The sequence below is a fragment of the Alosa sapidissima genome, chromosome 24 (genome assembly GCF_018492685.1).
Source record: "Alosa sapidissima isolate fAloSap1 chromosome 24, fAloSap1.pri, whole genome shotgun sequence".
NCBI lineage: Eukaryota > Metazoa > Chordata > Actinopteri > Clupeiformes > Clupeidae > Alosa > Alosa sapidissima.
The window spans coordinates 20,133,760-20,148,954 of record NC_055980.1 but is presented as its reverse complement, the minus strand read 5'-3'; the positions used below and the strand labels follow the sequence as shown (position 1 = coordinate 20,148,954).

The following is a 15,195-nucleotide window of genomic DNA, read 5'->3' as shown; positions in this document are numbered from 1 at the left end:
GTCCCCTGATTCATTTCACCAAATTTCATGTCTGCACCACAAGCGCTCTAGCCCCACCAATGGGTAAAAGTTCGAGTTGCATCCATGCACATAACTTTTGAACATTGTGGCCATTTTTCAAAAATGACAGCATGTTGGAATCGTTGGATCAAGCCGAGCTCAACGTGCTGCATGACATCAATTTCCGTCATATTGCATTTTATGGAAAACACAAGAAAGTTTTCACAGGTCACACACATTTTGTCCATTCTCGATAAGAAATAAAATGTTGGTGTGATATGATTTTATTTTACCTTTATGGAGGGGTCATTCATTGTTTACCAGCCTGCTGTAGTGGTGCTGACACCGTTTACCCCCGGGGTAAGTGGTGGGTGGGTGGGTGGGGGGGGGGGGGGGTATGGGGTGTGATCTTCCTCACTAAAATGACCAAGAATACAGAGACATGTGACACTATGAGCAAGACTGTTTCCAAGTAACTCATCTCCTATGTAGGAACCATTATGCAGAGGTATATAAAACATTAAAAAACAGGCGTGAGTCTATGCTGCACACCTATATGGGAGATATATTTTATATCATATTTTGCAGTCAGCCAAATATGAACGTAATTCTGCGGCATAAAGCAGATGTAATTGTTTATTGTACAGAAAAATAAAAATGACATGTCAAGCAGTCAATTGACTACATTGCAGTCAAGAAGTAGGGCAAATTAATTTACGAAACCAAAACGTGGGTCATAGTTGTCTAAGCCTCTATTGCGTAGCCTGTTAAAAACGTCGCCAGATAGTATTAAATCGGCAACAACATTGTTTTCTGCAGAAGCCTACCCAAGGCTACAGATTAATTCTGAACAGTTATTTCTCTACTGGCTCAGTTATCACACCACTGTTTTGATTTGCGTAGTTGCGTTAACCCCAACACTGACAATAATGTAGACAGCAAATTTCGATTTTCGTGTAGTCAAGCCTTAAGCCATACCCAAGTAGCCTAAATCGAGGTAATGTTTAATTATGCATGATTTATTTTGTTATTGAATTCGTAGGCTGGGATTACTCTCTGCAACAATTATGTAAGGGGCTGCAGGCAGAGCGATGTACAGTGGCAGAGCGACGCACAGTGGCTGAAAGTGGTACTAAAGCTTCACGCAGCTTCACGCCGCGTAATGCGCGAATGAAGTGGTCATTTGAAAGCGATGCCCACTGTAGGCCTTTCAGCGTGATTTCTTTTTGTGGAAAAAATGTGCTGGACTGGGCGGCGTTCATATTTTGTACCGCTCTGCGGTACATCTAGTTATTATTATTATTATTATTATGTACAAACTAAGAGGGCAAGAGGCCACACATCCATTTTAAAACCCCTTCATCACTCGGTTGTTAGTTTTAAAAGTGATTAAAAATATCCTTTTATTACTTTTCAAATCACCCAATGGATTTGTATCTGTATGTCTGCTTTCAATGTACTGTACAGTACATCCACTGTGGATCCAACTCTGAAGCCCCATTGCGTGATGTGTCTTTATAGACCCTTTCAACAATAAAAACAAAAACAATGCTTGAACATTCTATTTGGGTCCCAATCTACTTCCTCTGCATTAAGATAACATATGGAATGTTAAAAAGGAAGGCCAACTATGATGCTGATAATGGAACTCTCTTGAAAGGGTCTATAATTTCCTCGTTTTCAGGTCTTGATTGATGTTGTTTTAGTCAACTGTTTCAGACTCTCAGGTGAGAGCTCTTTACTATAGTGAACTATAGACCTGTCAGAGATAATATAAGGATGTGAATGATTTTCTATTAAGCAGTCTAATGTTTTTTTCATTCATTCATCAATGACTATCCTTCACATGGCCTGTTACTCTATACCAGGCACTGAATATATTTCTGCTAGCTGGATAAAAACTGATACATTTTGGAGCAGATTCTCTTATTTTTTCCTCTGCCTTAGTGTATAGTGTGTATAGTGATTGCACTACAGACAGCGCTGTGACTAAACTACTAACAAAAAGGGTTATATGACTGTTAACATGTAACAGTTTGTGTTTAAAGTATGATCTAAATATCAAGTCTAAGTAATAATAATATTTCGCACAAATGAAAAATGTTGGAATGTTTGTTTCAAAGGGTTTTGAATAACTGGAGCTTAGACATGTAGGCAGCAAAGCATAAGAATAGCAAACCAAATAAAATAAATACATGATAATCATTTTGTGTATGTGGAAACTTATTGTGTTTCAGTGACACATTTGGGTAAGTTAACTCAGTAAGTGGTAAACATCTATAGAGAAATACATTGCATTTGCTCTGCAGATCCGTGTGTGAAGCTTCCCATTGACACCTGTTTCTGAATCACCAAAAAAGTATTATTTTGGAATTGAGTAAACAACTGCATTTAAAACCTTTGTCTACAAGATGTGCACCTCTGAAATTATTTGGTAAGAGTTTGATGAACTAGTTGAAGTTTAATTTCACTGCTGATTACGCCCCTGAAAGTTGTAAGACAGGAAGGTCGGAGGCTGGTTGACACATTCAATGCCGTAAAATGTCTTTCATTTGTTCTGTTTGATTTGAATGACAGATTGTGCTTTCCAAATATCTGCAGACACATATACCTTTGGCAGGCAAAACAGAGGTTTTCACAAGCATCAATCACAATAATCTGACAGCTCACATTCTTGTTTGTTTGAGTGATAGCCTTTGGAACAACGCTTTTGCAAAATCATTTGCATTGATAATTTCCTCCAGAATTTATGAAGCTAAATCCTTCAAAGATGAATACACTTTGCAAAGCTGTAATTTTACTTGTGGTGTTTCCGCTGGCCAAGTGTAACTAGAACGATATAGATAACTCTGGCCTTCTGTCAGTAGATCGTTTTAATGTTAGCTACCGTAAATCCTCAAATTATGGCCGGGATTCCATTTATAGCCGGGCCTCGGATAATAGTCGGGGACTTGGTCAATTCGGAGAAATAAAGGCCGGCCCCCAAATACAAGCCGGAGTAATAATTGCCTACAGTAGGGTACAGTACAGTAGTCCATGAGCACTAGAAGACATTGTTTCGATTTAACTCAATGCAATAAAAGAGCTCTTTAATATTTTATATTGTTGGTTGGTTTAACACTGTTGCCAATGTTTAACACTGTTGCCAATGTCTGTCCATGGGGTGTCTATCCTAGCCCACAGAACCGTCTGGTAAAAGTCCCCTGATTCATTTCACCAAGTTTCATTTCACCAAGTTCCTTGTCTGCACCTCGAGCGCTCTAGCCCCACCTTGAATTTCCCCAATAAAGTATCTATCTATCTATCCATCTATCTATCTAATTGGTAAAAGTTAGAGTTGCATCCATGCACATAACTTTTGAACGTTATGCCCATTTTTCAACAATGACCGTGCTGGACTCCTTGGATCAAGCCGAGCTCAACACACCGCATGACATCAATTTCCATAATATTGAATTTTTTCGCCACATTGTATTTTATCAAAAATTAGTGATAAAACAACGTTTTCACAGGTCACACATTCTGTCCATTCTCCATAAGAAATAAAATGTTGGTGTAATATGATTTTATTTGACCTTTATGGAGGGGTCATCCAATGTTTACCAGCCTGCTGCAATGGTGTTAACTCCGTTTACCCCTGATGAGATTGGGGACAGCAGGTGGGGTGGTTAGGGGTGTGATCTTCCTCACTAAAATGACCAAGAAAAAAGAAACATGTGACACTAGTGTGAGCAAGACTGTTTCCAACTAACTCATCTCCTATGTAGAAACCATTATGCAGAGGTATATAAAACTTTAAAAAACAGTAGGCGTGAGTCTATGCTGTACACCTATATGGGAGAAGGGAAAGTTTGAAATATGGACATTTACTATGAAGACAGTGGATATTTTTGTGTATAGTTGTGAGCTGTGGCTGATGGTGTTAATTACCTTTTTGATATAAAACAGAATGTTGGCAGTCCTCTCCGTGTCTGAGGACGGCCTCCTCTGATGTCAGGGTGAAATCACAGTCATTATACAACACGCACTGGCCTGGCTGCTATTGGCAGTCGCTGATGTAGTGGCCTATCATCATCCGATCTGACTGACTGGACATTGATGTTGGTGTGATTTGATTTGGCCTTCATTGAGGGGTCGCCCATTGGTTGCCAGTCTGCTAGAGGGGCTGACACCTGATGATAGGGGTAGGGAAGAGGGCAGAACACACACACACACACAGACACACACACACAGACACACACACACACACACACACACACACACACACACACACACACAAATGAAAGCAAACACAGTGAGAAGAGTATGAAACAGACTGTTTCCAAGTTACTGCAGTCTGACCAACATTTTAAATAGTTCATTGTTAAATGTAACTACTGTATTGTTTTTATTATTATTTGTATGTCGCTTTGAACAAAAGCGTCTGTCAAAAATCCCATAACCATAACCATGTGTGAGACTCTTAAGTAGGAATAATTATGCTGGAGGCAGGCATTAGGCAACAACAACAAAACATCTGTTTGTGAGAAACTGTTAACCTGCATTCAGGGTCATATCTGAGTATAGTCAGTATACTGTGAGTTTTAAGCTGTGGTTGACGGAGTAGATTACCTTTTTAATGTAAAACAGAATGTGGACCATCCTCTCCCTGTTTTTGAGGACGGCCTCCTCTGATGTTAGGGTGACCTCATGTTCAATGTAGTGGCCTGTCTTTGTCCTATCTGACTTGATTTAGCCTTTATGGAGGGCTCGCCCATTGGTTGCCAGCCTGATGAAGTGGTTCCTAAAGTGATCCTGACACCTTTTACCCCCGATGATGATGGGGTGTTGATCTGCTTCACTAAAATGACACACAGACAAACACACACACACACACACACAGATCAAAACAATCTGTGAGAAGAGTGTGAAACTGTTTCCAAGTTACTGTATATTTTAAAGCAAAGGCTTTAGGCAACAAACAACAGCAAAACACCTGTGTGAGAGACTGTAAACCTGAATGGTAGGGGTGTATCTGAAAAAGGGTCAATGTTTACAATCAAGACACTGGAGACGTTGTGTCTAAGAGTATTGTGTACTGTGACTAGCTGTGGTTGATGGTGTAAATCACCTTTTTGACATGAAACAGAATGTAGGCTGTCATTTCCCTGTCTTTGAGAACGACCACCTCCTCCGATGTTAGGGTGACTTCATGGTTGTTATACAACACCCACTGGCCTGGTCAGCAGTCAGCAATGTAGTGGACTCCCTTTATCCAATCTTTCCCCCTTGGTGATGATATGGGGGGGCAGACAATGTGGGAAGGTGGGTGATCTGCCTCACTAGAATGATACAGACAAAAACGCAAAAACAAGTTGAGAAACCTGTGCAAATGAATGTTTCCAAGTTAGCATGCGTCTCTTATGAAGAAACAATTACTCAAGAAGACTGGTGTTATGCAGACTTTAAAAACATTTCAAACCAATGTGTGAGACACTATCCTGTATATCCTGTATATTAGCTGTGGTTGATGGTCTAAATCATTGGTTCTCAAAGACTGGGTCGCGACCCATGGGTGGGTCGCAGGAGATTTTATTTGGGTCGCCAGCACAATTTATGTTGTGTAATAGGCCTAACTTATACCATTTAGCCAGGAAAGCTAACTGTTTTTTAGGATCTAGTTTGTTAACTACAATCACGGCCCTCTGTGCAATTTTGCATTTAGAATAGCTCTGAGACTGGGGGGCGAACGCGTCGCAGAGGGGACAGCGTGGACATCTCACTTGCAAAATGAAACATTTTTGTGGGGCGCCTGCCATGGACCTCGCAGTTGCAAAATTCAAGGGACATTAATCAGCTTTTCGGGGCATCGAAAAGTTTGAGAACCTGTGGCCTAACACGATATTGGTGGTTGCATGTTTAAATTACCTGTTTAATGTAAAACAGAATGTAAGCCGTCCTCTCCCTGTCTTTGAGGACAGTTTCCTCCGATGTTAAGGAGATGTCATCGTCATCATATAACACCCACTGGCCTGGTTGCTCTTGGCAGTCGGCGATGTAGTGGCCTGTCATCATCCAATCATAAAGAACAAGGATGTCAGATAGGCCTTTCTTAACATTATAATAATAATAATCTGTGCTTCTTTATTATCTCTCTCTCTCTCTCTCTCTCTCTCTCTCTCTCTCTCTCTCTCTTTCCCTCTCAATTAAATGCAATTCAATTCAAGTGAGATTCTTTGGAATGGCATTTTTTGTATTGCCAAAGCAGAACATTTAAATGCAAAAGTTTACATACAGAGTACATGACATACAATATATGTACAATATATGGCAAACATAGATACACATCCTAGATTAACAAAGAAACTGGTGTGTGTGTGTGTGAGCGTTTGTTTGTTTGTTTGTGTGTGTGTGTGTGTGTGTGTGTCTGTGTGTGTTTGAGTGTGTGTGTGTGTGTGTGTGTGCGTGTGTGTGTTTGTGTGTTTGTGTGTGCATCTTACCGCTGGTGGCATCTGACCCAATGTGGCTCAGTATACTTATCAATTTGTACTGGCTGCTTGTCTCCTGAAAGGATAGTTAGAAGCATGGTATTCATACATACTGTAATGCAAACAAGTCCAGCACAAAACAACTACTCCCTATGTTACTGGGCAAACAGAAAACACACACATTCACACCATGATCATCCCCACACAATCAGCCATGTTCATGTCAATAGTTATCATCTATGTTAACAAAAACTGTCCACTCGGTGCCTCAATGTCCCTCCCTGTCTCTCACCATGGTCTCTGGCCCTGTCTCTCCATCTACACTGGACACTGCTGGGTAAAAGGAGGGAAGGATGAGCTTTATACTGACTAATACTTTATCTAGTATGTCGGCTATTCAGTGTGGCAGGTGTCATCTACTGTACTGGGGTTATAAAGAGTCTGTGAGATCAAACTGTGATGAGCAGGATGTGAACCAACGAAAACTGACATGACATACCTCTAGTTGGAGGAGAAGGAGTCCTGATGGCCTCTTCACTCCTGTTGAAAACACATGAATTAGCTTGTTTAGGTGTTTCCATGTGCATTTAAATGCACCCTGTATGTGTGTGTGTGTGCGGATCTGTGTGTGTGTGTTTGTGTGTGTGTGTAATATCTGCATTTTCACCTTTCACCCAGTGCCCTCAGGTTCAGGATGGGTTCCAGTGTGACCGCCTGATGTCGCTTTGTGAGGGTCATAGGACAGAACCTCTTCAGATGGAGGATCAACACCCTAGGACACAAAAATGATGCAAACAATTGTTATCGACACTGATGTGAGTGAATGAATGTGGCATAGCAGTGAAGATGTCAGTGACTCACTGAGGCAGAGTGTTGAAATTGCATCTTAGGGAAGAGTCCCGACCCTCACAACAATCACACCGGAACTCCACTGCAGTCTCCTGTGGACATAAAGAACACATGTGAAGTGTGTGTTTGAGGAGTGTGTGTGTGAGTGTGTGTGTGGTCATAGGAAGTGTGTTGATAACACTTACAGCGAAATAGAGCTGCAGGCTGTCTTCCACTGATCCCTGCACAACCAGGTCAAGGGAGAGCATGGTGCTAAGCTCATCCCTCGAGCTCTCAACTCTACAGCTGCTCAACACACACACACACACACACACACACAGACAAAGACAGACATACACACACATAAACACACACAAACAAACACAAATTGCAGAAGAGATTAGCAAAATATTATTGAGGAATAACACACATTTTCTTTTTCTTTTTTTTAATCTAAATGACTGCTCTTCCTTCAAAGCGACACTGACCTCTGGCAAGTTCTTATATAGTGGAGCTGGAAGGAGAGCAGATTGTCCACTGGGCACTGGTAGGCCACGTCCCCCATGGCCAGCTCCTGGCCAATGGCACTCAGCCTCAGCAGACACTCTGAGAGAAACTCATGGGCGTCCTACGCACACATGCGGATGAACAAACACAAACAGATGAATATCTACAGGCCACACCAGCAGAATGATAGAAAAGTCCGGCACACTTGTTCTTGTAGCTCCACTTGTCTTCCTAACTACACTAAGATCTTAAGCTACAGTCACGGGCTGCATGATACTGATGAAAATGTACGTCTTGTATTGTGCTTTGGATAAAAGTATTTGCGATGTCCATAAGGTAAATGTAGCATGTGTGGGATTGTGTGTGTGTGTGTTCTCACATTCTGGGAGTTCCCCTCAAACTCCTGGTTGTGCAGGGCAATGTTCTCCTTGAATTCAAAGACCACTGCCGCCTTGATGTCCATGTCAGTGGACCCTCGCAGGCGTACGAGTCCCACGAATGTTCTACAGAGGGAACATGAAGAGGGAGAGGAGAAGGATGGAAAAGGGGGAAGAGAGAGATATAAAAGAAGAGAGAACAGACAATTAGAAGATGGAGGTAAGTAAAGGACAGAGAGGAGATGGGAAAAGCCTTCTGAGAGACGTTGCTGATCTGCTCAACATCATGTTATTTGTGTCTATTTCACTAAGTTAGCTTAACAGCAGGACATGAAGCAGTCTGGACAGTGCAATGTGTGTGTGTGTGTGTGCGTGTGTGCAAGTGTACATTTGTTTGAGTGTGTGTGTGTGTGTGTGAGAGTGAGTGAGTGAGAGAGATAAAGATGGCGTGAAATGGAGAGAGAGCGGTTCCAACCTGAGCAGCAGGGCCTCCGGCTTGATGCTCCATACAGCCTCCTGCAGCAGCAGCTGGGAGCAGAGGGACTGCAGGTGGATGAGACACTGCAGCACGGCGTTGACGTAGCACGTCTGCCCCAGATTGGGCAGCCTGCAGGGAGAAGGACATCAAGTCACGTCACCCACCCAACCCAGTGCAAATGTAAGCCATAAGCACCAAGAGGCAGTGCTTTACAGTGACTTTACATCAGCTAAGAGGCCAGGAGTATACAACAGTGGTTTCAGTCATGGCTCAGCCAATCATAATCAAGGATTGAAACTAACTGTCCTATAAAATCTGCAAACATGTTGTGTTCCGGACAATAGAATCAAGCCACTTAGGCTAATAGATAGAACACCATCCACGTATCAAGTTCAATATATCAAATATGACCAAGGGTAAATGTGTGTGTGTGCATTTGTGTGTAAACGGCCTCTGGATAAAGCTGTGACGATGATTTGGTCATCAGGTGACGTACCCTCTGCACTGCAGCTGCAGGAACTGGTGGAGTAACGCCATGGGGGACTCGGGGGTCGTTCGGGCCGAGCAGGGGCTTCTGCTCCTGCCCCTTGATGCCCTCCCTACCGACTGGCCCATCACCTGGACCAATAATCTGTGAAAAGAAAAAAAAAACGAGTTCAGCAAAGTCAAATGTTGACATACTATATGAATATGCGCTCTGCAGTATTCTCAAGTCTCGATGCCGTAGCAACTGCACGAACCGGTCCAGAGAGGAGACGCTGGTAGTCCTGGATGAGGTCTCCATCAAAGGGGCATGAGAGGAGCTGGTGTCCTCCCCTCCCTCCAGGTTCTCCACCATCATGTCCTCCTCCTGGAGGCCGATTCTTCCTGCCCAAACAGGGCTTTCCTGACAATGTCAAACATTCACGACATGGTAATTTTTCCATTTCCATGATTCCCTTCCGCTTTCATCTCTGAGGTCAAATTAAAATGGACACATGCAGCTTTTGCAGACATGAGATCAGTAAACCCACTAAGCATCAGATCAGATCGATTGATCCCATCATAGGTCATCATCTCCTAAAGACAGCCAACAACATGCATGAGAACAAGCCTAATTTAGATTCATTCAGCTGACTTCTTGTTCAGGACTAATAACTGTATGAACTGGGTCTTAGCTACAACAACGCACAGGTTCATAGGAAAAATAAATCTACCTTTCCCTTCCTCTTCTCCTCCTCCTCCTTTGTGAGGTCCTGAGGGGCATCAGAGGTGACGGTGGTGGCAGGGACCTCAGGCTGACACTCTGGGGATGGAACCTCGTCTTTAATTGGCCCCTCTACCACAAGGGTGCTCCTGAGTAGGAGTCAACAACTGTGTTAGTCAAGACTGAAATGTATGACCACAGTGTGTGTGTGTGTGTGTGTGTGTGTGTGTGTAAGAGAGAGAGAGAGAGAGAGAATCAGACTTATGAAGTGTCATAAAGCTTAAGTCTGAGGGGTGACAGACTCTTTAGTCTTCTTCTCAGCTCTTTTAAACAATCTCCTCAGCCTCTTGAGAAGGGGGCGGCTCCTTTGTGAGACATCAAAGAGGGGATTGGATGGGACAGAAGCAGGTAGATAACTAGATGTACCGCATAGCGGTACAAAATATGACCGCCGCTCAGTCCTGTACATCCATTTCGCGAAAATAAATCACACTTCAATTTGTCTCCATCTTTTACTCCATCCCCCACTCTTGAAACTTTTGTGTATGCTTGTTTGGCATGCCTGAGTGTGTGTGTGCGGCTGCACAGAAAGTAGCCTACTGGTGCTGAAAAGGTGAATAGATTGTAGAATAGCCAAAGAAGATGTACCATTGTTATTAATTCTCTCTAAACAATCACAAGTAGGGCAGGTCATCACAGTTCATCCATTGCAACTGGATTGATGAAAGGTCACTTACACCTGTAGGCTACATTGTATTTGGGAAAAGCAAAAGGTATCAGCATAATGTTATTTATTTATTTATTTATTTTGTATGTATTTATAAACAAAAACATCTCTGTCAGTTCCATGCCGTTTTCAACAGCTATCAAAAACAAAGGTCATTTTTGGATGGATGGATTTTTTGTGAATGTTTCTTCTTCTACATAAGATTTTAGCCATCTTTAGTTCATGTAATACTTTATTGTCAATGCACAAATTAAGTAACAGTAGTCTGAAACGTTATTGTTAATGCACAAATTAAGTAACAGTAGTCTGAAACGAAATGCTGTTTTACATCTAACCAGTGGTGCAAATAACTGACATGTCCAAATGGGCCTTGATGAAATGCGTCGCTAGACTGTTCATACACATTTTAACGGGCCAAAGTTGAAGAGCTTTTGTCCGTTATTGTTCGTGCAAATATAGGCTGATTCATGTTCCCTTGCATTGTGTAACTAAGGTCCATGGCTAGTCTGGCTTTCATCAGACCAACCTCAATCTTTTAAGAAATCAAAAAATAAATAGCGGGCAGATCAGGCTGGGTTCACCCAGCCTAGTCCATAGGCACCCGATATTGTTTAATTTTCAGATTGAGATATACACGCTCTGGCTATTCTAAATGCAAAAATGCATTAGGGAGTTATAACAAAACTGTAACTAACAAACTAGATCCTAATAGAAAGCTGTTAGCTTCCCTAAACTACAGGTAGGATTATAAGGTAGGCCTATTACCAACATAAATTGTCAATAGGCTATGCTGGCGACACAAATAAAATCTCCTTTGGAAACCAATGGCTTACGACTTACAGTATCAAGCGGACTTAAACTGCCATATCGTGGCGAAAATTTGTAATAAGATTCACGCAGCTCCATGAGTCAAGGAAAGCGCGAATTAAGTAGCCACTTCTAAATGGGACCCACTACACAGTAGCTTAAGGTGTGTTGCTAAAGCAGCCATAATGAAATGAAGGTGTCATTGTTTGGATACTTCACACACACGTGCTTTTTAATTTCACAGACTACAACTACCAAGCTGGAATCAAAGGACATCGATTCCCCTCTCACACCCTGCACGCACTTAAAACAAAATAAACAGGCGTCTCAGTCTCACGCATGTATAGGCAAAACTGTATCAGACCGGTGTAACGTTGGTAAATCTTCCATTGCACAGAATGATTTTGTAGCACGTGCAATAAATGACAGTCGAAAGATACAAACAGTGCTGCTATCAATTTGCTTGGTATAACCGCATTTATAGTTTTCTACAAATGCAATCAATCAAATGGGCCTCCATCACTCAACCAACGCTAACGGTAACATTACCTAGGTCCTTATTGATATTACAAGATTAACGTACCTGCAGTAAAAACCAAGCATGTCCGATAAACATCCTCACTTCATCCTCACTTACACTTCATGTGAACATCGTCCTGTCCTTATTAGATGTTCGCTGCGGTAAATTACAGTCCTTGTAGGAAGTGTCCATTGTTTTTCCAACCCACTTTTAACTTCCAACAAAATTACGTCTCACTGCAACGATGCGCCATCTAGTGGACAAACGACTACTTATCGCCAATACTGAAAATGCAGCCATGATAATGATGATGAATATTTTGGCTTTCTTTTGATCCTACTGAATTTGTAATTATGTATCGGCCGTTCTAATACCGATAGTATGTGGGTGCCTGTGTGTGTGCATGTTTATATGTGTGCACCGCCATTTGCAGGCCAATGAGTGTACAGTCACTAAATGTACACATAACCTAATTTTTTTAGCCCCCCCCATGGATGAAATTCTACGAAACTTGGCATACCCCCAGACCCCCAGAGAATGCCAGGTCAATCATACACATAAAATTTGGTGCAGTTCTGAACATCTTTTGAATGACAACTGAAGATAACTGAACTGAAGATAGGGGCGATTAAAGCAGAATAATATTGCATTTTCATTTTTTACCGGGGGGGGCAAATCACAAATGAGTGATTATGAGCCAGGTTGATGTGGGCCCTTGAGACCAACATACCATAAAAGATTCACAGAGAACTGTGTCTGCCCTACCCTCCTTTCGGGGGGTCCAGTCCAGCGGGGGGGCTGCAGATCAAAACGAAAAATGACGGTTCCATGTTATCCATGTGGGGGTACATGCCCACCAAGTTTTGTGTACCCCGATCTTTCAGTGTCCCGGGAATCCTTGTTGGTGTACGTCACTAAATGTACACATAAATTATTTTATTGTAAGGCCCCCCATGAACGAAAGTACACAAAACTTGGCATGCATTCAGAGGGTGTCATAATGATCCTACACTTTTAATTTCGTGCAGTTTTGACCTTGTCAGCCAGAGATATTGTGATGAAAACACCTCATTTTTTGCTTTTTAATTTTTAACTAGGTGGCGCTATACATGAAATAAGTGGTAATGGGATGGGTTGACATGCCCCCTTAAGACCAACATACAAAAAAAAGGTGGACCTCCTAGGCCCTACGGTTCTCGAGATATTCACAGAAAACTGTCTCTGGCCACCTACAGGCCAGTTGGTGTATAGTAACATAAATTAATTTATTGTGTGGCCCCCCATGAACGGAATTCCACAAAACTTGGCGTGCATACAGAGGGTGTCATAATGATCCTACACTTCCAATTTCGTGCAGTTTTGACTATGTTAGGTCACAGATACCTTCAATTACACCACCTCATTTTTACTTTTTTGTGTTTAACTAGGTGGCGCTATACATGAAATGAGTGGTTATGGAATGGGTTGACATGGACCCTTGAGATCAACATACAAAAAAAAAATGGTCCTCCTAAACCCTACGGTTTTCGAGATATTCACAGAAAACTGTGTCTGCCCTACCCTCCTTTCGGGGGGTCCAATTCAGCGGGGGGGCTACAGATCAAAACGAAAAACGATGGTTCCATGCTATCCATGTGGGGTTACATGTCCACCAAGTTTTGTGTACCCCGGTCTTTCAGTGTCCCGGGAATCATTGACGGAAATTTGGGCATGCGAAAAAGAAAAAAGAAAAAAAAAAAAGAAAAAAAAAAAAAAAATCTGACTAAACCTATATGACCGCCGCTTCGCTGCGCGGCGGTCATAATTTAGAGAGAACTCAATGCAGGTGAACAGAACTAGCTAGCACAAACAGAACTGTAACCGTGGTAACTTGGGCCTGGTTCAAGTAGCAGGTTTGGCCCACATTTCAATATAAATGGCATGCCATTTACAAATGATGTAGCAGCCTAGATGTTTAGGTGTAGTTTTATTTTTATGAATGCTGACTTTCGTAGTGTATCCTGTACTTTGGCTCTTTACAATTTTGAATTTTGAACAAAGAAGAGATGCATAAACACTGCAAGATACTATCTGTCTTTTAATTGAGTTATTACACATCTATTGTACCAGTAGTCTGCTGAACTCATTTATAAACTACCAGCCAGATCAGAGTGGGAATAGTTATAGAACCAACATTTAGCCTAGTAATCTTCACAAACTTTTAAACATTATGACCATATCATTAACTTTACACTAAGCCTTACACTGGCTAATACTATCCCTTGTGTTGCCTCATACATGATGACACATAATATAAGACAATACCTCGGAGGTCTGGGGATTGCAGCCTCTTGCACCGTCTCTGGGCGGACTTTCTCGCGCTGGAATACATCATGAAATCATTTCATTTGTGGTTATAATTGTTTGTTTAGCAGACGCTTTTATCATAAGGGGCAACATAGAATAACAATAAACAGTAGAGTTGCATTAAAAGGGTATAACACAGAGCACAGAAAGACCTGTTCTCCTACTGAGCTATTCAAGCAATCAGTAAAACGGAATGGAAATATATTTGTATTAATGTATTTTGGCCAGTTTTAAACTGATCCAACAAAATGCCCTGATATTCCATGACTTAGTACCAAAAATCCCCTGATTTTCCATTAAATAGACTTTCCAAAATGCCATATTCCCGAAATTCCATGACCCGTGGGAACTCTGCATTATCATTATCATTAGTACCTTTCCACTGGGGAAACACGGGCAGCACAACATTGCACCTGCTACGCTTCTTTAGTCCAATATCAGTGAACTCGACTGATCCTCGGCCATTAATGAAATAACAGCGCCCTTTTATACTTAACATTGCGTCACATGCCATAACATAACGTCACAAAGGGGTATCAGTTCTATGATATCTGATAGCGAGCATTTTACCCATGATTTTACCTCAATTTGAAAAAAATGTGATTAAGCTGACTATGGACAGACCTTACCAGAATGCAAACGGTTCAACTTGTGTATTTTGCAGAACCATTTCCATAACCTACGTTTAAAATAGCCTCCATACAGCTAGCCTGAGTTTGAGAATAATCACGAGGAAACATTAACATAACGTTATATGCTTAGTATTGAGCGTTCTACATGCGCCTGGTTGTCAAAGTCAAAGTCAAAGTCAAAGTCAGCTTTATTGTCAATTTCTTCACATGTTCCAGACATACAAAGAGATCGAAATTACGTTTCTCACTATCCCACGGTGAAGACAAGACATATTTTTCCAATTTAAGTCCACAGACAAACATAACATTCAAGTAAACAA

At 41.7% G+C, this 15,195-nt stretch overlaps 1 protein-coding gene across 6 annotated transcripts; it reads right to left on the bottom strand.

The window, feature by feature from the left end:
- Positions 1-3,349: 3,349 nt before the first annotated feature.
- Positions 3,350-14,719, bottom strand: LOC121700497 (ubiquitin carboxyl-terminal hydrolase 37-like). Of its 6 annotated transcripts, none has more exons than XM_042083471.1 (20): positions 14,619-14,719; positions 14,202-14,257; positions 10,128-10,208; positions 9,854-9,992; positions 9,398-9,543; positions 9,154-9,288; positions 8,655-8,786; positions 8,182-8,305; positions 7,784-7,923; positions 7,502-7,601; positions 7,329-7,408; positions 7,135-7,239; positions 6,967-7,007; positions 6,760-6,800; positions 6,480-6,543; positions 5,908-6,044; positions 5,111-5,321; positions 4,612-4,840; positions 3,931-4,172; positions 3,350-3,637 (listed from the first exon to the last, which is right to left on the bottom strand). In XM_042083471.1, the coding sequence occupies exons 1-17, from the start codon at positions 14,649-14,651 to the stop codon at positions 5,319-5,321; spliced, it is 1,557 nt and encodes a 518-aa protein (XP_041939405.1). In that variant the 5' UTR covers positions 14,652-14,719; the 3' UTR covers positions 3,350-3,637; positions 3,931-4,172; positions 4,612-4,840; positions 5,111-5,318. The 6 variants fall into 6 exon arrangements, with proteins under 6 accessions (XP_041939405.1, XP_041939406.1, XP_041939407.1 ...); XM_042083472.1 differs by having other exon boundaries at positions 3,350-3,689; positions 6,760-6,797; XM_042083473.1 differs by having other exon boundaries at positions 3,350-3,689; positions 10,146-10,208.
- Between the last annotated feature and the right edge of the window lie 476 nt (positions 14,720-15,195).